General features: G+C 41.2%; 1 protein-coding gene across 2 annotated transcripts; it reads right to left on the reverse strand.

Moving 5' to 3' along the window:
- nectin3b (nectin cell adhesion molecule 3b) lies at positions 1-27660 on the reverse strand. Of its 2 annotated transcripts, XM_058087412.2 has the most exons (8): positions 27487-27660; positions 15622-15969; positions 15183-15482; positions 14763-14880; positions 14258-14409; positions 4632-4776; positions 2205-2307; positions 1-2124 (listed from the first exon to the last, which is right to left on the reverse strand). In XM_058087412.2, the coding sequence occupies exons 1-8, from the start codon at positions 27566-27568 to the stop codon at positions 1951-1953; spliced, it is 1422 nt and encodes a 473-aa protein (XP_057943395.2). In that variant the 5' UTR covers positions 27569-27660; the 3' UTR covers positions 1-1950. The 2 variants fall into 2 exon arrangements, with proteins under 2 accessions (XP_057943395.2, XP_057943394.2); XM_058087411.2 differs by lacking the exons at positions 1-2124; positions 2205-2307; positions 4632-4776 and adding an exon at positions 7396-10259.
- Between the last annotated feature and the right edge of the window lie 296 nt (positions 27661-27956).

Here is a 27956-nt window from a genome sequence, read left to right on the forward strand (position 1 = left end):
TATTATATCATATTGTCACAGCATTGATCCACCCAGGGCGTCATTCAAACCAGAATCGCCACTGGATACACATAATTGATAATGAATTAATACTGTCACAGTGATACATGTTTAAGCTCAGTGTTATTAGTTTTTAATATCAACATTTTGTTTTTGGATCCCCATTTTTGCCATCCCCCCCCCAAAATGTATTCATTATTTAAACTGTATTTCTACAACATGGAAGAAAAAAATGACTTTGGACATCTCATGGTTCAGCGTCAGTTCCACCACATCTGTTGTTGACTATTTAGCTTGTTAGCTTCCCATCGTGAACAAACAATGGTGATTAAAGAGAGAATGGGAGTCTTATCTGAGCCGGAACTCATCAATAGGCGACAACAGCCATTAGATCCAAAAACAGAATGAGTCTGAATGAGTCAGACAGACAGGAAATAATGTACAAAAACTGACCAATCACAGCCGCATTGTGAAATCCCAGGTAAATGTGCCATACTTTTATTTTGAAGCTTATTTTGTAGCTGTAGCGCTGTTTCTCAGTACAAAATTCTTACCAAAAGGTCCAACGGAAAAGTAAATATATGAATTTTTTTTTTTTTTTTACCCCATAAGAAATAAGGTAAATGCAATTATACCGTTCCAAACACCCAAAACATGTACTTCATAGAGAATACTTGGAGCTTAACATGCAGAATTTTTTTTTTAATAATTATAAATTACGAATGGATGGAACTTGATGTGAATACAATAGTGTTTCTCACCATTCAACTTTCTTTGGCCCCATGGCAGGTTATTCAGCAGGCACATTCAGTACAGTACAATACAGTACAGTACAGTATAAAGGGACTTTTTAGGTGCAATATAACAAGCTTGCAAAAACCGAGACCATGTTGAGGCAAAATTTTGGACAAAAACTAAATTATACAAAAACAGGGGCATATATAAAAGCAGGTTGGACTGTACCATAACTTGGGTTGCCAATGCCCTGACCCATTTTTTTTGTTGCTGAAACTGTTTTGAAAGTCTTTTGTTTATACCTATTCCATTTTTTAAGGGGCTATTGGCCTCCCTAACTATACCACATATCGACGCGGATCTATGATTTCATGTTGTGAAAAGCAGTCGACTTAAGCGGGCACTTTTGAAATGGGTTGGCGGGTTCCGCTGTATTACTCAAGAAATACTGATGAATACAGAACATTTGACAAACAACTTAAATAAATACATAAAATACTCACTTATGTGCTCCGCACTGGCTCAGAAGCTTATAAGTGCTTTCAATGTTTCATTGAAAGCTATGCTAGCTTTGTTTAACGGCGACAAGGCAGAAACAGCTAGCTAGGTACCTCTCATCACATCTTGGCTAATTCATGAATTCAACCTTAAAATAAAGACAATTCTTACCAAAATCTTTCTGTGATTATATCTTGACCTCTCAGTAACCTGTTAAGAGTTTAGTTATTCCTCTGGAAGCGGTAAACCGCCAACAAAGTCTATTTGCTAAGCTAAGCTAAGCTAAGCGAATGCTACATTCCTGAAAACTGGGACGTCATAAAGAAATGTACAATGACTTTATCGTACCAAAGGCTCTCAAATAGATTAACTTTGTTGTCAGCACTGGAAACAGTCAAATTGTTTTCTCACAACATAAACATTAGCTTATCGTGGTTGTCGGTCATGTTTTTGTTTGATGTTGTATCCTGAAACCTTCAACTTGGATATTTTCCTACTTCTGAAGCAGTCTTGAATGCAGCATAAACTGGAGCACCACATTCAATGCACAGGCATAAATGTGCATGTACACTTATTTAACCCCCCACCAAAAATGAACTGTAAAACTATTCTTTTCAGAGGAGAAGCATTTTACAGTGTGTTTTTATGTTAAAAATGTCTCCGATGCTTCCAGCAGAAGACTGTACTGATGGCTCAAAGTGAGTGCGGTCATGTACATCACACATAATGTTCACGTTGGTTAATGTACACTCGTTCTGTACCACTCTGGTGACAAACCCACTCCAGGCTGGACAGCTGCTGTATGGGGCTTTGTGCCCCCGGTTGTCCAGGCCTCGCTTTCAGAGGTTGCTTCCTCTCGGTCACCTCGGAACTTCGCTCGGCCCTGCGGCTCTACATGGGGACAACCACCATGCGATATATCTTTCATTAATATCATTAGCATAAAGATGAGGATGGAAAATGAAGATTACCTGACACAGCCAGGCCACCTGAGATGCATGGACCCCTAGAGGAACGGCGGGGGGTCTCTCAGAGTAGGGAGGGGGAGGCTTGTGTGTCGGAGGAAGGTCGATTCTTCAGAGAATAAGACCAAAAGAACAGTCAATTATCAGAAAACAGCATGATTCCTCACAGCCGGTCAGCAAAAAAAAAGATGAATATTAATATTACCACCATTTTATTATATTGAAAGTTAGTGAAAATATACATAATAATTATAGTATATTTTAATAGTTGATTTTCCACACAGAAATGCTTTTCCCTTTCATATTGCTATGAGATGACAGTCCATGCTGTCCTAGTGCATTCTTGTGTGAGAGATGAAGGAGAGTGCCGCGGCTCGAGTCGCCCTGCCCCATGTCGTCCCACCGGGAGATCCAGCCACGGTCACACTTAAGATGCTAAGTTTGTTATGGCACTGAGCGCACACACACACATACGCACGCAAACTGCAGGATACACCTTTCTGCAGTATCACAAGGGTGATGCACACTTACTGGAACATCTTATACTCGTCTTTAGTTGGCTCTGCAAAAAGCTAACAATCAATATCCGTTAAAATCATCATGCACTCAATTTTGTGCATCATCTCATCTCTTGAGGTGGTTGTCTTGTGAGACCCCTAGTTTTTTTTCCTACATCGTCTTATTTTACGCATAACATACTTTCTGTTTGCTCTGTTCTGTATCTTTCCACGGAATGCAGTGTCCAAACGAAGCATCCTATGCATTGCTGACTCACCGTCAGTCATTTCTTATCGAGTGTAGCTGCTAATAACCCACCATGGGGGCAAAGAATGTTGTGACTGCTATGTAGCAATTTGATGAAGGAAGTGAGATGCAAATTTGACTTCAAGAAAGAACTTGTGGCAAAGTCAATGATGGCAGTAATATAGACTGTAATTATTATATAATAATATAATTATATTCCTCATACAATATCATTTTCGGACTGTTTTTGACTATGTTTGGAACAGATTTATTGGATTTAAATCGTTTCCTATGGGGAAAAATGTGCATTTTGGTTTTTCTCTGAACTTTTGGATGTCCAATATTGGCTTTTTTGCTGCTAACCCAGAGGTGGGCAAACTACGGCCCGGGGGCCACATCCGGCCCGCCAAGTGTTTGAATACGGCCCACCCAATCTTTCCAAAGTATTTCATTTAAACTCAACATACAACCTGGCATCATGGCCTGAGCCAACCTTTTGATGGTTTTATCAATTTTGTTTTTTGACATGGTCTGTTGTTTACAAAGTGCTCCTGAAAAAAGGGACACAAGCACATAATAATAATAATAATAATTATTATTATTATTAATAATAATATTAATATTATTATTAGATTATTATAATTATTATTAGAACTATTATGATTATTATAATTATTATATTAATGCTAATTATTATATTAATTATATATAATATTATTGTTATATTTGCATATTTTACGTAATAATATAATAATAATTATTATAATTTTATTGTAATTATTATAATATTTTATTATTTTTAAAATATTTAAATATAAATATAAAATAATAAATAATAATAGCAGATCGCATGACAATTTTACAGATACAATAATACCAGGTGGACTGTTACGTGTAAAATATATAGTCTGCCCTCCCCCCCCGTAAATTTTGTCATAACCCCTGTGCTAACCCATAGACCGATATTGTCAAACTCACAATTTCCGATTCAAATATCAACCGATGCCGGTATGTGTAACATTACATATATTTTTGTTGAGCAGTGTTTCTCAATTATTTTCTTTCATGCACCCCCAAAGGACAGAAATTTATTTTAGCACCACCCAATTTGAAATACTTGAGTGATAACATTTATAATAATAATAATATATATTTGTAGCAATCTCTGCAAATGCAATGATAACACTGCATGCTCATAAAGGGAAAATATCATATTTTTAGGCTAATGTCAGGCCAATAATTGATTGGTGGCAAATATTATCAGACATCTCTAATATAATTAGAATTATATTGCATTATATTACCATCTCGGACAAGGGAGAGACAAAGTAGCGTTTTCTGTTTGGAAGCAACTTTCCTCTGCTTTCCTAAAGTATGCAAGGACACACTAACAAGGATAAATGATGGGAATCAAACTGTGACCTTGCAGATATATAGGTGTCCATAAGTCCATAGGTGGAGCAGCAGAATTACAGTATGTCGCGAACTTCAAAATTAAACAGAAGCATAATTAATCCAAACAAGTCCATGTAAATATAATATTTTAACCCGAGTGAAAGGACAGGAAAATACGTTAGATAAGCGCTATCTGGCACCCCTGCTGGAGGGCGTGCAGAAATGCGGCATGCTCACCAAGTGTGAAGGAGAAGCCACAGCTGTTTTTAATCAACCAAAAACTGTCTGACTTACACTTTGTCTGAAAAGGCCGGTGGCGGGGCCTTTCGGGCGGTGACGAGGACGATGATGAAGACTGTGATGAGGAAGAGAGCAAGGACAGCGCCTATCACTGCCCCGGCAACAGCGATGGAGTTTGACCTCTGAGCCTGAGACTGGTCTGGGGGAGAAAGACACCACTGATTGTTATAGGTGCATAATTCAAACAAAATGACGATGCTGGGGTTAGTGTGTATTTTGTAGTAGTTTTGCACAGTACTCACACCTCCATCATACCCTAACTCCATTGTGCATTATGAGCTTAAAACCTGTTGTAATGTCTGCTGAATTAGCTTCGTTAGGCCATATGCTTGCATACCCGCCACGCCGTCCCCCTGCAGGGATTAAGGCTTAATAGTGATTAAGATGCATTCAAGTCACAGGGCGGGCCAGCTTGGGCATGGCTGTGTAAAACTGAGTGTGACACAGACCGCCCATGAGGAGAAGCCGGAGGACGAAAGGTGACAGGAGGGAATCTGTACGTGCAAGGGTCAATTACAGTTGATTTAGCTGTGGAGGTGGGAGGGGATCAATAATGTGCTGCAATGAATCTTAAATAACACTTCTATCATGACACACGCTGGACAAGCATGGACTTTGGAGCTCCCTCATCTCCACACTGCGCCCTTCATCTCGTCCTCCACCCTCCACCTTATAGCCGCCTGGTCGTGATGGCGCCTGAACTACCATACAGGCCAGGCCGCTTGATCGGACCGCCTTTAAAAATGCAGCTCGTCAACCTTCCTGCTGTAATGCATGATGACTGACCTTCACTGTGTGACAGGGGAAGAGCAGCAGCAGCTGTTGAGCACTTCAAAAAGGTCATTCTGGTCTTCGTGTGTTCTCTAAATCAAATACTATTTGGACTTCTAGTCACTTCCTGTTGAATATGTAAAGGAATCTGCCCATACCATAACCTCAGCCACCGTGGGCCACTGCATCTGCAAAACAGGTGCATCGTATTGGTGGTACAGTAAAGTCTCGTTATATCGATATCGGTTATAACGAATTACTACTTATTACGATACTATTTTCATTTCCCGGCAAATTTCTAGTCTTTTATGATATAATTAGTTCTGTTAGTACGATACCCGGTTATTATGATAATCCGCTTACTACGATGCCCTTTTCATCTCCCGCCAGCCAATTTGGTCTGCTTATATCGATACAAAAGCAGCTTAAATCAATCTTTGCTTAAGGATTTCAATACCAAAAAAGAACACGGCGAACGGCTGCTTCCAGTCAACTTTATTTTTCACACTTCCACCACCAGAGTGCAGCACACACAGCGGAAAACACCCGTCCCTTGCGCCTACCCCTCTGGGTGGCAACACCTTCCCTATCAATAGTTCCGGGGTGAATTATGTCCCGGTAACCGGTAATCACTACAGCGTAAGTTTATTTTTATTTACTGTAGTACAAAATGTATTGTAGTACAAAAGCATGCTAGATACGCAATCCATGAACTCAAGGAGAAATTTACATGCCATATCAAAGATCCGCCCACTTTTAATGCAGTTCGGCGCAGGATCGGATATATGGATAGTCCGGTTATATCGGTATTTTTTCCGACTCCTGAGAATATCGATATAACGAGACTTTACTCTAATAATAATAAGTTGAGGGGCAAAAGTGGCCCCCAGGCTGCACTTTGGACACCCTTGGTCTATTCCGAGGTATGTTACAAACCCTTGCTGCTTGTATGCGACACCCACTGACGTTGGGCGAGGTCAGCCAAGCAGACCATGAATTAAACGCCACTCTGCTCGGTGACCTGAAGTGATGACAGGACAGTACCATCCCCCACAACCTTAAAAGCAAGGTCAGAGGTCACGCCATTGCCCGGACGACAGAGCCCGGAGGGAGCAGATGTTGATGTCACCAGGGGGGGCGGGAATTTAAGCAGCTCAGTTTTCCGTCCCAAGTATATTCCAATTCAATTTGATCCCACCTCTCTCAAAGAGCCGTTGACTCCATTGTCTGCCGTGAAAAGTAACCTTGGAAACGGGGCGCGTTGCAGTCAAAAAGCTAATTCACAGATCTCGCCTATACCTCAAAGTGAAGAGCGAGACGCTTCACTTGGGTTACTTCCCCGCCGTGCCTTTGGAGGGCGCGGGGCTGCCGAATTTCAAGGTCAAGTGGGACAACAGCACGGGAAAACGTCAAGGTGATGATTGATGTACTGTACAGTACACGGGACATTCCCAGCAGCTAGTTTGCATCGCATCGTGCACCCCCGGCATTCCCACCCCTCCCTTTTTAGTTTTTGTGGCCAGGTAGTGTCAAGAACAGCCACTCCAGATGAGCTTGTTGCCATGGGGACAGTCAATGGGGCCAGACATAAACACTCAGCGTTTAATTTTACCAGCTGTTAGACAGTAGGGGAGAGACACAAGGGGGGCGAGAGACACTCACAAAAGGAAAAAAAGGAGGCGCAGGAGGGGCCTTTTGGCGCCGAATCTATTCTACAACGTAACAGTGAGGAAATGGCCCATATTCCACTTGAACCACAACACCTTCAGGACAATCAGTGTAATACCAGATAATTCCCTGAGACTACACAGTCATGAAGATGAAGTGAGGAAGCATTACATCATCGGTAGAGTCCCAGATGTGCATGCTGGATTTGAAGGCGCGGGGAGGGAGGGGAGTGAAGTAGAGGGGTGGGTTTATGCAGCATTCGGAAGCCAGAGATGATGTCATTTATAGAAGCACAAAGAGCCAAAGAAAGGAACTGACATGTGCTAAGGGTGCTTTATTGGGATAAAGTAAAGAATGACAAACGAATGCTTCACAGACAAATATATCTATTTTTCCTTTCATTAACTTACATTCCTTCTGTATATACAAAGGAGCAAACAAAAAAGGTGCTTGATCACGTGAAACCTAAGCTACTCACAGTGTTAGTTTGCTGAGGTAAATCCACTCGTTTACCTGGAAAGCTTCTTTCTGCGTTTGTCATTTGAACTCATGGTGCTGAACATTTCATTTCACACTGAGCAAAATTTAAAATAGAAAAACACCCACATATCTTCTAAGGCACTAGTTCATTTATCTCATATTAGTCAACAAAAAAAAAAAAATTCGATCTATTAGTGGGGTTTCCGTCTTAGTGCATAGAAGCAAACATAAGTGGAGGGGGGGGGATTTGGCACCCGTGCTTCCTGTCGTTACCTGCACTTGACCGGACACAAGCCTTATAGTTTGTATAACATCAATCCAATTCAAGAGAGACTTTTATGGAATTACATTCAAAATCATTCAATCCCCATTTTAAATGAGTATTTTTTTTCATTCATTGGTATTGCTACAACATTTACTATGAGGGTTGAATTATTGACACAAAACCAGGCCCCCGCAGACACAGAACCAAATGTTGCCTAAGAAAAGGAGAAAATGAAGAAATGTTCACATGATCGCTGGTTTGGGGCCGCGGTGGCCCTCAAGGATGGCACATTTAGACTGTACAACACTGAAGGGAAGTTGGCAAATATGGCCGTTATGAGGCGAGACTTGAAGGTAGTTCTTTAACACAAGGAGCATGCGTCTCTAAATATGCACCCGGTGTGTCAAATCAGAGACATGTCACTACGAGAATGGCTGCCTAATCACAGCACATCCGTCACATCCTGACTAATAATAATAATAAAATTGAATTAATTCCCATTTGCTGACTACTATTTAAGTGGCTTTACGCATCTTTCCATTTCAAGCTACAGGACCCTGTGATTGGCTAATACAAACGCTACTATTTCATCACCATCAAGTCTGTAATATGTATGACATGTGGCATTTCTACACACACAGCAAATATTAAGGTATTAAAACTACTGTTTACAAACACTGTTGTGCAAGAGGGAGATTGTCGGATCTCCTCCATCCCGTCTCATCAGCAAGTGCCCGTGCCAAAATCTATCACGTTGTTAGAAAAAAACAAAAAAAAAAAAAACAAGCCACTTCAATCATAAACAGCACATGATAAATACTGAATGGATAGAACAAATGTTTTGACCCTGTGGGTGTATCCATACCACTTAAAAAAGGTATAGATATCGCAGTAATACTGTCATTTATAACTTAGAGGGAACTAGTGCACAAGTGGTATACACAGGCCTATTAACCAACACTGCTACAGATGTTAAAAAAAACAGGCCCATGAGTTGGTAGTGTCATGGCAGTGTAACATAATAGTCAGGTGTATGACAGCGGCCATACTGCAGCCTGCTATTGACAACCTCCAACCTCCATTCTGTGACATTAGTGCAAATTGTGCAGCACAACCACTGTTTCATAAAGGCAAACTAAAAGAGGTCACAGCGGCAACTGTATGGTAAATGTTGGCCGGACCGCTACCTGACTTTTCTAAACAAGGAGAGTATGCACAGTAGTACTGACTCGCCATACTCAAGACCATTAACTCGAGAATGGTCGCAGAAACAAATTGCTGATGTAACTTTTTTGCAAAAAGGCAGTGCAATTAAATTGTACTTCCCTCAACGAGAGGTTGTCAATCTGTGACTGTGTCCTACTGAGATTAGAAAGACGGACCCGTAACCGTCTAAATAGCTATGATTCATTTTATGGCCCAAGCTTTAATCTCAGTGTGGCATATTCAGAGGTCACAGGTCTTTGAAACAAATCAGAATGTGCAAATGAGGTGTCACAGGGCTGAGCAAGGCCACCGGGTCTTCCTCACCTGACAACATTAGTGACGCAACATAAATTGGCGAGCCAGGGAGCGCATATACTACGTCATGACGCAGTCACATGTGAGCATGTCAAAGAGGCTCGGCAGATCGTTGCCGGTCCACAACATGAACAGAAGCATATCTCAAGTGTCTTCCAGGGTGCAAAGGTGTTAGAAGAAGAAGTGTGCGTACAGAAGAGAACTAAGGTGTTCCTAATGTAGTAAACTGGTGACACGTCAGGACCAGGTAGTTGGTCAAACGTACCACTCCCTACGAGAGATGACGGAGCCGTCTTTGTGAGACACGTAATCGCCTTCCGCGCCGCCATTGTAGCAGGTATTGGGTACGTAAGGAGAGCCGTTCCTCATAGGTTTAGGAGAGTGTGTGTATCTGGGCCTCCTGGGCTGCTGCTGTGGACTACAATACTGTGTACGTCCCTGCTGGGGATTCTGCTGGTTGCTGTGGTGACCGCCTTCCCTCATCGCCCTCGTATAGCCATTGGACGGGTATTCATCTCCGTTGTAGCCGCTGTGGTGCTTCAAGTCACGGCCGCCCCATTCCTCCCGGTCCTGGTCCTGTTGGTGGTGGGAGCCACTGCCCGCTTTGGTGGCGTGGAGCTCGTACTGCTTGCTGGGGGCTTTCTGAAGGTCGCTAGGGCCTGGGTACTGTTTGGCGTAGTAGTCCCCATGGAAGGTCTGCTGTTTCCGCAGGTAACACACGCCGACCAGGCACAGCAGCAGCAGGAGGAACAAGGCCCCGCCCACAGCCCCACCCACTATGGTGCCCAGGTTACTCTCGGGTAGCGCTTCGAGAGTCGGGGAGCTGAGATTAACACGGAGCTTATCGTCCACTAGGGTGGAGGAGGAGGAACCAGAGAGGACAGGAACAGTAATGATGGAAGGCATGGTGGGAGGATCTAATGGAGGAAAAGAAGGTGGTGGGGAGGAGGGGGGGGTAGAGGGAGATATGAAAACAGACAAACAGAATATCAGTGCAACTAATTTTGACTACAGTAGGGATTGGTTGACAACAATGATGACTCCGCTATTCACATGCTAAAATCAGTCTAGACCAGGGGTGGGCAAACTTTTTGACTCGCGGGCCGCATTGGGGGGGGGGGGGGGGGGGCAGACTATATATTTTTACACGTAACAGTCCACCTGGTATTATTGTATCTGTAAAATTGTCATGCAATCTGCTATTATTATTTATTATTTTATATTTATATTTAAATATTTTAAAAATAATAAAATATTATAATAATTACAATAAAATTAAAATAATAATTATATTATTATTATGTAAAATATGCAAATATAACAATAATATAATATAATATTTAGCATTAATATAATAATTATAATAATCATAATAGTTCTAATAATTATTATAATAATCTAATAATAATAATAATTATTATTATGTGCTTGTGTCCCTTTTTTCAGGAGCACTTTGTAAACAACAGACCATGTCAAAAAACGAAATTGATAAAACCATCAAAAGGTTGGCTCAGGCCATGATGCCAGGTTGTATGTTGAGTTTAAATGAAATACTTTGGAAAGATTGGGCGGGCCGTATTCAAAACACTTGGCGGGCCGGATGTGGCCCCCGGGCCGTAGTTTGCCCACCCCTGGTCTAGATCGTGCACTCTGCCTCCTACAGGTTATAATGCCAATGACAGATGTTTGAGTAAACTTGAGATTAGATGTAAAGATGGCTATATTAGATGATGGGTGGATGACAAGCACCAATTATGCAGAAAGGAGGTACAACAACTAGCGGGTATTAACATAAAAGAAATATTGGTTCGTATCGGTATGGATTTAGGCGCTAATGATATCGTTGTGCGAGTGATGAAGTTGTGCGCCACAGTTTACTAGGTCAGCATGTCTGTGGTCTGGAATTACTTGCAAATTTCACCTTCAGATCGTAAATAAGCAGTTTGCAAAGACCGTAAAGCACATCTATAATACAGTAATCCCTTGTTATAAATTGAATATTTTTCTAGTAGGATCATAGAAAACCTGCTTGCTACCTTTTATATATGTTTTTTAAACATCATTATGCATTATACTAGTAGGCATAATAAAAGTAAATAACTCTTTAAAAGGCATTAAGACTCGTGCTTGCGTGTGTTGCTAGAATTGTGTCCCCTGGTGGTGCTGAGTGGCGGCCATACAGGAAGGGATGTTGGGGGTTCAGAGTTGAGTTTTAACTTGGTATGGGTTACGGCCGATAGAGTTTTTTTTTTTTTTTTTTTAAATTAGGAATTCTTTTCGTGTAGTGAGATAATTCAAACCTGCAATAAAAGCATGTTGTTCCAGTGTTTGTTTCTTATTGAACATTCCCAACACCTAGTGACTAGTGTAGAATACTACATATCATCAGGAAAAAAAAAAAATCAAATTTGCATCAATATTCAAATTTTTGACTAATTGGCCATATTCAACCACAAAGCAGTGTGATATGTGAACATATTTCTGCAAAAAGTGAAGCTGCAAAGTTTGAACGACAACTGTTCTTCTAATCTAAATATCACAAGTAACAAATTGGGGACTGAATGAGCTCAGTTTAGACTAATACAATACTCTTATACCTAATTACACAGATGTTTGTGCCACATACAAAAATGTGCAGCTTTCCAAATTGTATCAGAGCCAGCCTTATTTAACTGGAATGTTATTGCTAATTTTTAAAAATTACTTTCGTTGAGACAAAATGTTTAAAATAAATGGCAATTTTTCTATAATATACATTTCATATTGCAGTACTTTATGCTATCTGTGCTTATATCATAGTACAAGAAACATAATATGTTTGTTACACAAGCTTAATTTATGGAGTGTTTCTGCCAATTTCGGTATCGGTAATGAAGTGCTGCACTGTGTCGATATCGGTAAGCCTTGTTCTTTAAATTCACATGCAAGTTAACAACTCTGCACACGGGACAATGTCGCATGTCCCACACGCACAGATTTCATCACCACAAGCTCTACAAATTCCCACATAGTACACGTCACACATGTTTATTTGTTCGTTTTTTTTCCCCCCTCTATTCCCTGTGAAGGTCTTTCTGCCAGCGTTTAAGAAAAGAGCTTTGGCAGTTTGGAGGCAGGACCCCACCCAAGAAGCACAGAGCTGCCTGTAAATCGGTTGCTGTCCAGGAAACCCCATCCCCGTTACAACTTATCTCACCTGATTGACGGCTAGCTACCTGTTCCAGGTACTTTCCAAGTACTTTTATCATAAATGTATCATGAAAGTAATGACTGGTCATGTACTTTATATGCGTTGGATTAGAATAGTCTACTGTACAAGTCCACAAACATGACACTGGCTCTCAAAAGAACATAATGTAGACACTGGTAAATGTGTGCATTTAATTCCAATAAATAAATACACATGTATCGCCACTGAAAATTGCGGTAGAATCTGGAGCCAAAATGCGTACAAGTGCAAACGCAGCCAATATAAAACATCTTCAACAGCAATGTTTCCCCTGTTCTATCTGGAGGTTCATCACCCAGAATTCTGACCATAAAGGACCACTCCACATCTAAATGATATGTATTTTATGTACTAGTCAAACTGGTAGATGTTTGCTTACACTTTTGACACTTGCAGGAAGGATCTCGAGCAAAACTAAGCAGAACTAACAGGAAGTAAAATATATTTCTTTGTGAATATTACAGCGGTTAAGTAGGACAACGGTAGGAAATTCTACTTAATTCATTTTGACTGTCTGAGCGCCTCAGGGAGTCAAACGATAAGACTGACAAGTTGGTATGTATTTCTAGTTTTCTCTGTGGAATACATAAATATTAAATGTGTTCACCTTTTTATTGTATTTATAAAGCAGCTTGCTATAAAACTAGAAATCATACAAAGCAAACAATCATAGTTATAATTTGCAATTTATAATAACACACCCACCCTCCCCTGCATTACACATTGCTATGTGAATACTTCATAATAACACTCTAGGAACAATCATACTAATTATAAGGCCTGTGTTTGTACATGAGTGTTTTGTGGAGTAAAACTAAGAAATGTTGAAAACGGGGACTTTCAATATTAAGTAAAATTGATGTCGGACCACAAAAAGACGGAAAAAAATAGCCATGGAAGAGCAGATCCGAGCAAAGCATTTCACACCCGAGTGATGGAAACGGCAAATCTAAAAGTTTGTCGTGACTAAGTGGCTGGATGAAACACAGGTATGAATGAGGATACACAAACCCATACAGTAAAGAGTAAACCCACACAAACAGCATACAATACAGTGAATATTTGTACAGCCCCTCTCATAAGAAAATGGAATATGTATGATAAATAATAAATAAGAGTTGAAAAGAGTTAGTTAATGTTTCATGAAACTTCGACATCATCCCAGTCGGGATGAAGAACAGAACACACACAGCAAAGAACGCAAAAACCGGGAAAAAATCACATCCCAATGAGAGCTTCATTGCCGATGTGGAATTCCACAAACAAGACACGTTTGGGAAGACATGCTCATCAAACATGCAGTGCCATGATAAAATGCCATGGCCAAGCAGCGAGCATAGGGCAAAAAAGGCAGTCTGAGGGGCGGGGGGCCCTTAGCAACTACAGATGTCTACAGGCTATATGAACATCTGGGGTGCTAATGTTCATCATCAGCATGCAATTAAGGGTCAAGTATGATTAGTGCCCAAACAGATGCTGGTGAATGCGAATGCGAATGCTTGGGGAGGCTGCCAGCAGCTGGCACACACTGGACAGAAATGACAAGAGTCGCATTTCAGCTTGAAGGACAGTGTCACAGGAAGCTACAGTATGTACACTCAATGACGTCTGTGCATGCTTTGTGCATCCTGAGGTAAAACCGGAGCCAGCCGTGTTCCGGTGTGTAAGCGCGCACACACTGCTCACCTTGTATGAGTATGCGCACATCCCGACTGCGGAGGTTGATGTCATTGGCAACCTCGCATCTGTAAACTCCGGAGTCGTTCCGCTGGAGGGGGCGTAGGAAAATCAGCGTGCTGTTCATGATTTCCACACCTTCCGGCATGTCGCTGTCCAGCCTGGAACACACAATGAAGGGAACATCTAAAAACACACATTTGTTGGTTGTCTCGGTGTACTGATGTCAAGTGCTTATCAACTTCTTTAAATAAAAATGTATTCCTCTAAATATGCTGTGCACTTGAATGCCTCATCAGCACACTGAGCAGTGGTTGATAGGAGGAAGGAAGGAGAAAGTTCTGTATACATTCTATGAACAAATAAAAACTATCCACGCACACGATAAAGATGATTAAGGAAATCAAAAGCAGAATTCAAAATCCTACAAAAGCAGAGACATATTTGTGGCAAATGAATCCTACGAAACCAAGGTTCCAGTGGTTGTGCGATTGTGGTCGGGCGAAGTACAAACCTGATCCATCTGAAGTGATGAGCTGGTGGGTTTGCGTTAGCTTTGCATGTCATTTCAACATTGTCTCGGCCCACGTACCAGTCTCCATCATACCCCACCACCGAGATGTCTGGAGCAACTTCAGGAAAGAACCAAAAAAAAAAAAAAAATGTAAATGACATACAAGGACAAGCACCAGGGAGCAAACAAACATCAAAGCTCTTAACTTGCACTTTTTTATATAATAAAAAAGTAAGTGCAGGCCACAATTGTTCTCGAGTTGTAGCTTAAGGCATTGTCGAGTACCACAGAATTCCACTCATTTATTAGCATACTGCGCGTCCCCTTTTGGGTTTTTTTTTTCCTGCATGAGGAATGAAATGTAATTTAAATTCAGTTGCTCCAACAACAAATACACACAGAGACTAGAGAGGCACCTACACTGCACATTAAGTTGGTAGGGGATCCTGAAGTCGTTCAGCAAGGCCGGGTGGCGGACAACACAAGTGAGTGTGTGACCCTGGACGTGACGCGTGGGCTGCCAAAGATAGCGCACTTGTGTCGTCGTCGTGCCGTTGACGTCGTCAAAGAGCTGGACTTCTGACTGGCCGAAGAGGTTGGACTCCCAGGACACTTCGGCGGAGGGCCGGGCTCGCTCGGCAATACAAGTGGCCACAACGGTCTCATTGCCCCCGTCTATGAGAGCTGTTGAGCCTGCAGACACGTACACCTTCGGCTCCACTGATGGGTCAGGGAAAGAGAAAATAAAAGGGAGTGCTTTACTAATGCAATTAAAACAGAACCCTTATGGAACATGATGGTCAAAATGTAAACATCACTGGTACAGAACCACACAAAGTGAATATTCAGTATTGCCTACCGAGTACACTGACTGTAGTTGAGGCTTGGGTGTTCCCCAGAGGGAATGTAGCCACCTTACAGGTGTACATGCCCATGTCTGCAAAGCCCACATTCTCCAGCACAATAGTGGCATCGTGGGAGGAGGGTGAGCGGAAATACAGGCGATGAATGAACTCCGGAGAGATGGAGATGCCATAGCGCGGGTTGTAGACGGCCACGGTGACCGAGCCAGAGGGCAGACGACGTTCCCAAGAACTCTGAGTGAGAGTGAGGTTGGTTGCCACGTCCACCCTGCACTCTAATGTCAGGTTCTTCCCGAGCACAGCGCTCACACTTGGGGGCACGATCACCTGACTGGCCAACAACCCTGCCAATGACGAACACAAAGACATATCAATGATATGATATCATTTGCAAATTAAATTTAAGCACAAACAGGTCCTTAAATGTACAATACAAATACAATATTAATACAGTAAAGTCTCGTTATATCGATATCGGTTATAACGAATTACTACTTATTACGATACTATTTTCATTTCCCGGCAAATTTCTAGTCTTTTATGATATAATTAGTTCCGTTAGTACGATACACGGTTATTATGATAATCCGGTTACTACGATGCCCTTTTCATCTCCCGCCAGCCAATTTGGTCTGCTTATATCGATACAAAAGCAGCTTAAATCAATCTTTGCTTAAGGATTTCAATACCAAAAAAGAACACGGCGAACGGCTGCTTCCAGTCAACTTTATTTTTCACACTTCCACCACCAGAGTGCAGCACACACAGCGGAAAACACCCGTCCCGTGTGCCTACCCCTCCGGGTGGTATCGATAGTTCCGCGGTGAATTATGTCCCGGTAACCGGTAATCACTACAGCGTAAGTTTATTTTTATTTAATGTAGTACAAAATGTATTGTAGTACAAAAGCATGCTAGATACGCAATCCATGAACTCAAGGAGAAAATTACATGCCATATCAAAGATCCGCCCACTTTTAATGCAGTTCGGCGCAGGATCGGATATATGGATAGTCCGGTTATATCGGTATTTTTTCCGACTCCCGAGAATATCAATATAACGAGACTTTACTGTATATTGATAATATATATCAAAAGTGACTCTACCCCTCACAGGTTTGGGGTGGTTATGTTGGAATATGAGTCGAAGGGAGGGCATCATGTTTCATCTGCTTCAGTATGTAACAATACATGTTGGCATTCATGTTTCCCGGACAAACTCAACCTCCCTAGTGCTGGCAGCATTCATGCAACCCTGGATCATGACACGCTGACCACCATGCTTGACTGTCCCTTGTCTTTTCACTCCTACCTGGTTGCGACTACATACATACGTTTGGCATCATCTGAAGCAAATAAGTTTATCTTGGTCTCATCAGACCACAGAAATTAATGAATGATCACTGTTTTGTGGTCAACTACGCACTTTAAAATATTGAAAGACAAGTTATACACAGCAGCCTAGTGGTTAGCGCGCAGACCTCACAGCTAGGAGACCAGGGTTCAATTCCACCCTCGGCCATCTCTGTGTAGAGTTTGCATGTTTTCTCCGGGTACTCCGGTTTCACATTCCAAAAAACATGCTAGGTTAATTGGTGACTCCAAATTGTCCATAGGTATGAATGAGTGTGAATGGTTGTTTGTCTATATGTGCCCTGTGATTGGCTGGCCCGCCTCTCGCCCAAAGACAGTTGGGATAGGCTCCAGCACCCCCCGCGACCCTCGTGAGGAAAAGCGGTAGAAAATGAATGAAGTTATATACAGTATACTGGCCATGACATCAGATTACACGACCTTTCACACTGCATGGAGACTGGCTGCCAAGACAGCCGAACCAAGCAGAGATGCCATGGCTAAGATGGACATGCCATGATGGAGTGGAAAAAAAAAAAAAGGTTCTCCTCTCACGCCATTGGCTTTTTAATTTGTCCTATCTTAAAGACATTCTTAAGTTCAGAATAAGTTCTACTTTATAGAGTTTTCACAGTTACAAAATGTTGCTCCCCGAGCTTCGGAATACCATAACAGTGCTAAGTTGAGGTTGTTTAAACTACAGTGAAAAATATTTATGGTGTTGTGGCAAATGTTTCATAGCTCTTGAAGCTCAGTGCAATTTCACATTTGCGGGGATAAGACGGGATTCAAAAGGATGATAACATCACAGAAGGCGTCAAGCATTTAAACAAATAAAACACAGATGACAGCGGGAGCGTTCATTTGATGAATCTGTTTAATCTGTAGCTCTCCTCCACCCAGACAGAGCAGAAGCAGGGAGCCTGAAAGCAGCCCGTCTCTCAGTGTCCTCTTTTCAGACTAACCCGTGGTCTTTCTGTCACAATGGTGGCACCACTCAAAAGCACAAACTCATCTTTAAAAAAAAAAAAAAAAAAGAAAGGCAAAGAGGATACGACACGATACCAGCGATGGCGGCAGAGGCAACAGTGATGAAGATGACATCACCATTCGGAGTCAGGGGGGTTGGGTGGGGGGAGAAAACGAAAGCTGTCCAAGTGTGAGGAAAGGAGAGGGACGGTATCATCAGGATAGCAGTTAACACAAAACAGATGAATGACGTCACAGATTTATGAAAGAAAATTGAAATGTGTGCCAAAGCCTTGGACCTGATCACTAATTGCAACAAACTGCCAGCGTGGAAAACATCATGACTAATCAAAACCTGCTGTGCTGCTCGGCAACTGAGTCCAAAACAGTATTCTATTGTTGTTTTGCCAAAATCAGCTCCATCTCCAGCCAAGATCCCCTCTTGAAAGACAGAATCCTCAAATATTACTGCAGGGTGTTTGTTCATCAATTAGGTCTTACTTTAAAATGTATGCATTCCACCTCAAGTCATTATTTTACTTTTAACTATAGATTTGGCCAAATCAGAAAACCCATACACTCCGTCTTAAAAAGGCAGCAGCTGTACCATTACAGCAGCAGGGACTGACAGGTGAGTGGGTGATTACTGCGGTCAGGTTTTCCACCTCTGTTTTCTCTACTGCCTTCGGCTGACTTCGTGCTCTATGCCTCAAGGATGAGAAGCTGAGAAGGTTCATGGGGCCCGACACACAACACACAGTGTTCTGTGTGTAAGAAGGGGCGGTCTTATCGACAAATAATTCCACAGGCAGAAGATTGCCCTCCAAGGGTATCACTACATCCTCCAAGGAGATGGTTGACTTTCTGTAGTGAAGGTAATGAGTCGCCTCCAACAGGGTATTCACATGCGTGAGCGTGGAGAACAGATTCAATACAAAGCATGTCACTACACATGTTCCTAGGCAATACTTCATGTGAAATAAATGGCAACAAAACACAGATGTAATATTTAGAGAGACAAATCGCCCCCCAATTGGAAGCCATATTGGAAAAAAATAACAAGACCTCATAAGAAGCAACGGGGCGTTCTGACAGCTCAGTCGGGATCTATCCAAAAATGCTTCAAACTTGTGCATTAGTCCCAAGAGACAGATGACACAATTTAATGGCTTAAGTCAAAGTGCTGTGATGTGATGTCTGGTCTTTGTGTTCAACTTGTCCATTTTAGACATCACAGCAGTCGTTATTCAGTTCAATGCAGTGGGTTTCTTTTTTTAATTAATCACACACACGTTCATGCAGTGTCACAGACACTTTTGGTGTTTTTATGCAACTGGTTGTTTAGCAATAACACAAGTATGGAGATTATTATAAACAAGACCATACAGTAAAGTCTCGTTATATCGATATCGGTTAAAACGAATTACTACTTATTACGATACTATTTTCATTTCCCGGCAAATTTCTAGTCTTTTATGATATAATTAGCTCCGTTAGTACGATACACGGTTATTATGATAATCCGGTTACTACGATAATCCGGTTACTACGATGCCCTTTTCATCTCCCGCCAGCCAATTTGGTCTGCTTATATCGATACAAAAGCAGCTTAAATCAATCTTTGCTTAAGGATTTCAATACCAAAAAAGAACACGGCGAACGGCTGCTTCCAGTCAACTTTATTTTTCACACTTCCACCACCAGAGTGCAGCACACACAGCGGAAAACACCCGTCCCTCGCGCCTACCCCTCCGGGTGGCAACACCTTCCCTATCGATAGTTCCGGGGTGAATTATGTCCCGGTAACCGGTAATCACTACAGCGTAAGTTTATTTTTATTTACTGTAGTACAAAATTTATTGTAGTACAAAAGCATGCTAAATACACAATCCATGAACTCAAGGAGAAAATGACATGCCATATCAAAGATCCGCCCACTTTTAATGCAGTTCGGCGCAGGATCGGATATATGGATAGTCCGGTTATATCGGTATTTTTTCCGACTCACGAGAATATCGACATAACGAGACTTTACTGTATTTAATGATGATGTTTATATTCCAGTGTAACAAAGCGCAGTCCTGCAACATCACATTCTTACATCATACGCTCCCTTCAGAAGTGAGTAATGTATATTTCAGTAAAAACAAAACTATCACCTCTTCCCCAATTAATAAGTGCATAAGTGCATATTAAAAGCAATGAAACAAATTTGCGCTTGGATAACATCAAATACAATGGAACCTCAAGAGTTGAACGCAATCTGTTGTGAGACACTGGTTGGTTATTACATATTTTAAAAAAAAAATTCTTCCCCCTAAAAAAAAAAAAGACAAAATTGAAATAATCAGTTCCAGGTTGCAGTGCCACACTCAAAGCTTTGCTAATTCTTGATGGTAGCTAGTAGCCGTTTCATAGTCTTAAAAGTAATCCACTGTTACAAGAAGCTAACCACTGTAAAATGTAAAGATTAAAACACCTTATTTTTGTGAGAACCTCCCAACCAGAACATGCTGCCTTAACAGTGATTAAGTAGGTCACACAGTACAAAAGTATTGGGACAAAAAACTTCTTGATGTATTACTCCTGTTCATGCCCCATCATCACCAAAAAAAACACAAAGAAAGCCAACCAAAAGCAAAATGCATACCTAAAATTAATCCTACGTTGCTTGCTTAACTTATCAAAAAAAATCAAAAATTGAAGTGAGCAAGTATACAGCTCTAATTTTCACTGCACAATGTGTATTGTAGGGCTGCAGCTATCAAATATTTTAGTAATCGAGTATTCTACACATTTTTTTTTTTATTAGTCGAGTAATGAAAAAAAATATTTTTGCTTGGTTAAAGAGAAATATAAATTCACACACTAAAAGCATTTCACTAAGTAATGAATGACCAGCTGCAATCAAGCGTTTTATTTCTTAAATTGACATCGTGCTTAGTATAAATGGTTGTTACTTTTAGGGCTACTGATGGAGTCTAACTGGTGTGAATGAAGCAGGCAAACAAAATGAAGTTGAAATAAAATGCTATATTATACATTTTTAAGTGGAAAAAAATATACAGCCAGTATATTTCATTCATTCATTCATTTTCTACCGCTTTTTCCTCATGAGGGTCGCGGGGGTGCTGGAGCCTATCCCAGCTGACTTCGAGCGAGAGGCGGGGTACACCCTAGACTGGTCGCCAGCCAATCACAGGGCACATATAGACAAACAACCATTCACACTCACATTCATACCTATGGACAATTTGGAGTCGTCGATTAACCTAGCATGTTTTTGGAATGTGGGAGGAAACCGGAGTACCCGGAGAAAACTCACACACTCCACACAGAGGGGGGAATCAAACCCGATCTCCTGACATGTGGCCAATATGCAAAACACTCTGTGATAAGTGATTTTTCGTGAAGTAGGATTCCTTATTTATTTCGCAGTTGGAGTATATCAAACCTGTTTAGGTTTAACATTATTAGAGGTGGCTAGACATTAAATAACACCCCTATAATCACATTTATAGCCATATTATCCAATATAGTAGACCAGGGGTCGGGAACCTTTTTGGCGAAGAGAGCCATGAAGGCCAGATATTTTAAAATGTGTATCTGTGAGAGCCATATACATTTTTTTAAACATTGAATACAATAAAATGTGTGCATTTTTATGTAAGACCAACAGTTTTAGATAATGGGCTCTAATTACGTAGACCAGGCACACTACCCCACGCCGATGGGGTGTGGCCAGCACACTTTCGTGAGCAGCGCAGTGTCTAATAATAAATCAAATACTTGTTGCCATTAATACAACTGCTGCATAGTTTTGCACCGTACTCCGTAGACGTATTTCATTCTTTTGGCCATCTTCGTCAGAAGGCTTGGTTCTGCAGCTTTAGCTATTTGACTAAAGGAGGAAAGTTTACATTTACATGTTTTTTTGACATCTCAATGACCGAGGTAGACTACAGCATTACCCAGTAATAATCAAGTTTTGGTGTTTGACCTGGAAAATATCATCAGGAAAGATAGATATGGTTGGCCGTATTGCAGCAGAATATAGATGGACGAATTAAAATGCATAAGAAAGTTGTTGATTTTGAATATTATTTTTAACAGTCATTTCTGTGATGGTTTACTTTAAAATGTTAGCAAAAATACATTTTTATTGTGGTAAGAAATGCTTGAGAGCCAGATACAGTCATCAAAAGAGCCCTACCTGGCTCCCGAGCCATAGGTTCCCTACCTCTGTAGTAGACATACGAGTCAAATTAGCCATTTAATAAGCCTGTATAGTCTCCAGCATAGCCTGCAACGCTAGTGAAGATTTTTTTTTAAAACATGATAGAGTGAAGCCGTAACATTCAAAGTGTGATGTGTTGATGGGGTAAATTTTGGACAACTGCTGTCCATGTAAAAATGATTATGCATCGCTTTCCTAAGTGGTTAGTCACGATGTCTTTCTGTAGCTCATTTACATAAAAGTAGAGATTCCAAGCACCTCAAACTCCAGATGGAGATTGCTCCGCTAGTGTGTAGATCAGAGGTAGGGAACCTATGGCTCGGGAGCCAGGTAGGGCTCTTTTGATGACTGTATCTGGCTCTCCAGCATTTCTTACCACAATAAAAATGTATTTTTGCTAACATTTTAAAGTAAACCATCACAGAAATGAAAAATAATATTAAAAATCAACAACTTTCTTATGCATTTTAATTCATCCATCTATATTCTGCTGCAATACGGCCAACCATATCTATCTTTCCTGATGATATTTTCCAGGTCAAACACCAAAACTTGATTATTACTGGGTAATGCTGTAGTTTACCTCGGTCATTGAGATGTCAAAAAAACATGTAAATGTAAACTTTCCTCCTTTAGTCAAATAGCTAAAGCTGCAGAACCAAGCCTTCTGACAAAGATGGCCAAAAGACTGAAATACGTCTACGGAGTACGGTGCAAAACTATGCAGCAGCAGAAGTTGTATTAATGGCAACAAGTATTTGATTTATTATTAGACACTGCGCTGCTCACGAAAGTGTGCTGGCCACACCCCATTGGCGTGGGGTAGTGTGCCTGGTCTACGTAATTAGAGCCCATTATATCTAAAACTGTTGGTCTTACATAAAAATGCACACATTTTATTGCATTCAATGTTTAAAAAAATGTATATGGCTCTCACAGATACACATTTTAAAATATCTGGCCTTCATGGCTCTCTTCGCCAAAAAGGTTCCCGACCCCTGGTGTAGATCTTCAAGTGGAAATCCGATTTCTCCACTTGCTGTTATAGTAAGGTACAATAATAAAGCCAGACAGCAAACAACAGCACGGTACAAGCAAGCAAGCAAAGGACGCTGCATTTCTCCCCTACTGAATATGTAATGAAAGTAGTATGGTGACTGTTTTAAATTTTTCATTGGTGACATGACAACCTTACATAAGCGTGCCCTCATTTTTCTGACTAAAAAAGAAAAAGTGACGAGAATAAAGTCTATTTGATGATATATGCAGCAGAGTTTGACATAACAGTAGCGTGTATCTTCTCCAACTCCTTGTCGTCTTAAAGACAATTCTTGGTGTGCAAATGTGACACAATTCGTCCCCTTCACACACACACAGTAGAAAAACACATTCCAGATATCCTCGCATCAAGGACACATCGCTCCCGCAGGACCGTCTGACGCTCGTTCTCACTTTAGCCAATATTACCTACACATGCACCACTTACAGATGGGTGACAAATAACTAACAAAGCATTTTAGCAGGGACGCTTTCATGCGCCTTTCCAAGGGTTCTCTGGATCCATATAGAAACGAGCAGCATTTTTCAAAAGGATATTCTCTTTTTATGTGGCTTGATGATGGTGACAGAGAGAGCTATCACATCTTTGGGTGGGATCACATGATTCATATCTTTTTTTCCAGAGCCTGTGTTGTGTATCGAAGAGTCATTGGCGCTCATTTATTCAAGTTACTCCATCATCCGTCTGTAAATGGCAGCAAGTATATAAATATGTATGTCTTGGCAGAGGGCAGGGAGTCTTGTTAAAAGAGGGAATCAGAGCATAAAATACAGTAGATGGAGTTAGTGTGGAGGAAACAGCGCTACTTATGTAGAGCGGGAAAGGGTCCAGCTGAATCATCATTTTTAGTCTAGACTTAACAAATCAACTTCTTGCAAAGGCTGCCGTGGTTTCACAGTGGCTTCTTAGAGGTCTCCATTCATCACGCAATCAGCTATAGGTCAAACTGGTTGGGGGATAACTACAGTAAAGTGTCGTTATATCGATATCGGTTAAAACGAATTACTACTTATTACGATACTATTTTCATTTCCCGGCAAATTTCTAGTCTTTATTTCAGGCATTCTTTCTTTTTAGGATAGTTTTTTTTTCCCCACAAGAGTAGTTCCTGTGTTGTTCCTAAACATTCTATCCAATTCCTTTTATCTCAGGGTAGCAGTTAGTCCTCTGTGGTGACCAATCCAACTACTGATGATTATATTTTTGGGGAATTTTTTTTATCTTTTTCACTATCTCGATTATCAAACAGTATTTTGTTGGCTCATGTTTGTCATTTACATGTTATTCATTTTCTGGGTGAAAATAAAGGAATGTGTTGAAAAATCGAGACGCAAATAGGAGTTAAAATAATGGCACCATAGTCGTCCCTTGGCGCTTTGAATTTTGCGACTTTACTATATCCTGTTTTTTTCAAAAATACAGTCATCCCTCACTATATCAGAGTTGGAATATCACTATCATTATACAGTAAAGTCTTGTTATATTGATATCTGTTAAAACGAATTACTACTTATTACGATACTATTTTCATTTCCCGGCAAATTTCTAGTCTTTTATGATATAATTAGCTCCGTTAGTACGATACCCGGTTATTATGATAATCCGGTTACTACGATGCCCTTTTCATCTCCCGCCAGCCAATTTGGTCTGCTTATATCGATACAAAAGCAGCTTAAATCAATCTTTGCTTAAGGATTTCAATACCAAAAAAGAACACGGCGAACGGCTGCTTCCAGTCAACTTTATTTTTCACACTTCCACCACCAGAGTGCAGCACACACAGCGGAAAACATCCGTCCTTCGCGCCTACCCCTCCGGGTGGCAACACCTAGTTCCAGGGTGAATTATGTTCCAGGGTGAATTATGTCCCGGTAACCGGTAATCACTACAGCGTAAGTTTATTTTTATTTACTGTAGTACAAAATGTATTGTAGTACAAAAGCATGCTAGATACGCAATCCATGAACTCAAGGAGAAAATTACATGCCATATCAAAGATCCGCCCACTTTTAATGCAGTTCGGCGCAGGATGGGATATATGGATAGTCCGGTTATATCGGTATTTTTTCCGACTCCCGAGAATATCGATATAACGAGACTTTACTGTATTTAAAAAGTACACCCAGCAGTGTAGTTTTGAGCATGAAGTCATTATTGGCACTGATGCTTTTGCAGAGTTGCAGTCTGTTTTTTATTTGTAGGGGAAAATCACTCTTTTATGATGTCTAAACAACTTTATAAGAAGTACGTCTTGCCAAGGCAAGCTGATGTTTCCTTTAACGAAAGTCCAGTGAAGTTCACATCTAAAACTGATGGATGGCAGCAGATGAAGGCAGTGTATCCCAATGGGCATCCTCTAGTTCAGGGTTCCTCACAAGAACAGGCTTCACTGCATATCTTAAAATAAAACCAGGGGCTCTTCCAACTATGTCTCAGTCAGCGACAGATGTGATAGCTCCAAGTTAATTTTGTTTTTATTGAGCAAATTGGCAGGCCACACAGCTAGGAGACCCGTGTGGACTTTGCATGTTCTCCCCGTGCATGCGTGGGTTTTTTCCGGGTACTCCGGTTTCCTCCCACATTCCAAAAACATGCTAGGTTAATTGGCGACTCCAAATTGTCCATAGGTATGAATGTGAGTGTGAATGGTTGTTTGTCTATATGTGCCCTGTGATTGGCTGGTGACCAGTCCAGGGTGTACCCCGCCTCTCGCCCGAAGACAGGCTGGGATAGGCTCCAGCACCCCTGCGACCCTCGTGAGGATAAAATGAATGAATTAGCAAATTGGTTGACCTCGCATGATGTTGCCGTTAAAATGTAAGTGTAAGATTAGCACTGTAGTTCACATGGCTATGCTAGTGATGCTAACATCTCACGCCCCCCCCACTCGTTAAAGTTTCATATGGCATCTATTGCGCTGTAGATCTTCACACATTTGTAAATCAGAACAATTTGGACTCTCTATTAATTGTTCTTTTTCCCCCACCAACAATAGGCCACTCTTGCTGCGTTCTAATCAAAATTCCAGTTACTTGTTTTGCAAATGTTGATCCAAAATCAGACATGAATGCCAATGTCAAGGTAGTGCTATAAAATAGATATTTATCTATTGATAGATTTATCAATTACTCAAGACTTGTGCCATTGGCTAGTAGACACAAAGCAGGGATCTAATGTACACGCATTTAAAAAGTTGGCTACATAGTGGACCAGTGGTTAGCATGTTGGCCTCACAGTCCACAGTTCCAATCTCCATTCGGGTATCTGTGTGGAGTTGGCATGTTCTCCCTATGCGTTTCCTCCAGGTACTCCACATCCATCAAAAACTTGCATATTAAGCTAATAGGGGAGTCAAAAATTGACCATAGGTGACTACTTGTATGAGTGCTCTGTGATTGGCTGGTGACCCTGTCTATGTGCCAAAGTCATCTGGGATAGGCTCCAGCTCACTTGAGACCTTAACAAGGAATAAATTGGTGTAAAAAGTTATTCAAGTGTGCTTTTTGGAGCCACACCTGTGCCAACCATAGCTGATTAGCATTAAAGCTACAGACACACAAAATAGCATATTCCCAGTAGGGGAAAGATTGTTGGAAATTGCGGGAGAAATTGTATCATATATGCTTTCACATTAAGCTCTTTTGTATAGGTGAGATGATCTAATTAATAAACATATAGCTTTGGTCCATCACATTTGATCACACAATCTACAGTATATGAAGCCTCGCTTCTTGTAAAAGCGCTTGAACGTGTCATCCAGGCTAAAAATAAGTTACAAACAATGAAGCACAGTTTCTTCTCTTCTAGGTGGGAGTTACAACAGGAACACAGCGACCGCTCCTGATGGCAATTTAGAATGTGGTTCTATGCGCTCCACTTTATGTAAATAGTACAGCAGGTTCCACGCATACCACAGCAACATGCTACTTTGACAGAGTATGTCCAGGCGCTAATATGGCTGCCACTGAATCAGCGTGGTGGAGGTATGGAGACGTCTATGGCATCTGTTCCGATGGAGTGCTTCTGGTCGCCCCTGGTTTCAACACCATCTGGCTACAAGTTAACTTGTACAAGTTTCTCTTTGGCTGGCCATAACACTCACTTCTTTAAAAGCGCAGTATTAAACAGATAAGTGGAAGATAAACCCTCATGAAATTGCTAACCGAGGATGCACGATAACGTATGACAAACTTTATGTGTTTAGTCAAACAGATGAAACTATCAAATGAAACCCGGGACTCACCTGTAATATGAAAGAAAAGGTGACAAAACAGCACGACGTTGCCATGGCGTTGTCGGTAACTTCGTGAAGGAAACGGTATCATTTTATCAGATAAGATAATCACTTGAAACAGGACCACAAGGCAGCTTGCCAATTTGCAGCTATGCTCCGCACACTGTGCTCAGTGGAACCTCCTCAGCAACAACTCCAAGTGCAGGAGGGCTGTACCATCTGTGCCACATAGAGCGGGGGGAACCGCTAGCTCACCTGCCAATGTCGTCAATGGTTTTAGCGAGAGTCCACAGCAACACACCCCACACGGAGGAACAAACCATTAGTATTCACATTACGTCATCTCTGTTGAAACCCAATATCAATTGATTAATAGGGGTGGACAATATTGCACGTTTTTGCTATCGATCTCATACCAAGTAAATACTTACAGGGACAGTAGCCGACACCTATACTTTTTACTTATCATTTTTCAAGCT

The sequence above is a fragment of the Doryrhamphus excisus genome, linkage group LG21 (genome assembly GCF_037039965.1).
Source record: "Doryrhamphus excisus strain RoL-2023G ecotype Guam linkage group LG21, RoL_Dexc_Guam_v1.1, whole genome shotgun sequence".
Taxonomy (NCBI): Eukaryota; Metazoa; Chordata; class Actinopteri; order Syngnathiformes; family Syngnathidae; genus Doryrhamphus; species Doryrhamphus excisus.

Bases quoted from the DNA above. Each gene is read 5' to 3' on its own strand.
- nectin3b (XM_058087411.2), bottom strand. From the start codon at position 27,568: ATGATACCGTTTCCTTCACGAAGTTACCGACAACGCCATGGCAACGTC. The intron at 15,970-27,486 runs GTGAGTCCCGGG...CGTCATTGGCAG, and splicing joins CCTTTTCTTTCATATTACAG to GGTTGTTGGCCAGTCAGGTG. The intron at 10,260-14,257 runs GTGAGCAGTGTG...TTCCTCCATTAG, and splicing joins TGTGCGCATACTCATACAAG to ATCCTCCCACCATGCCTTCC.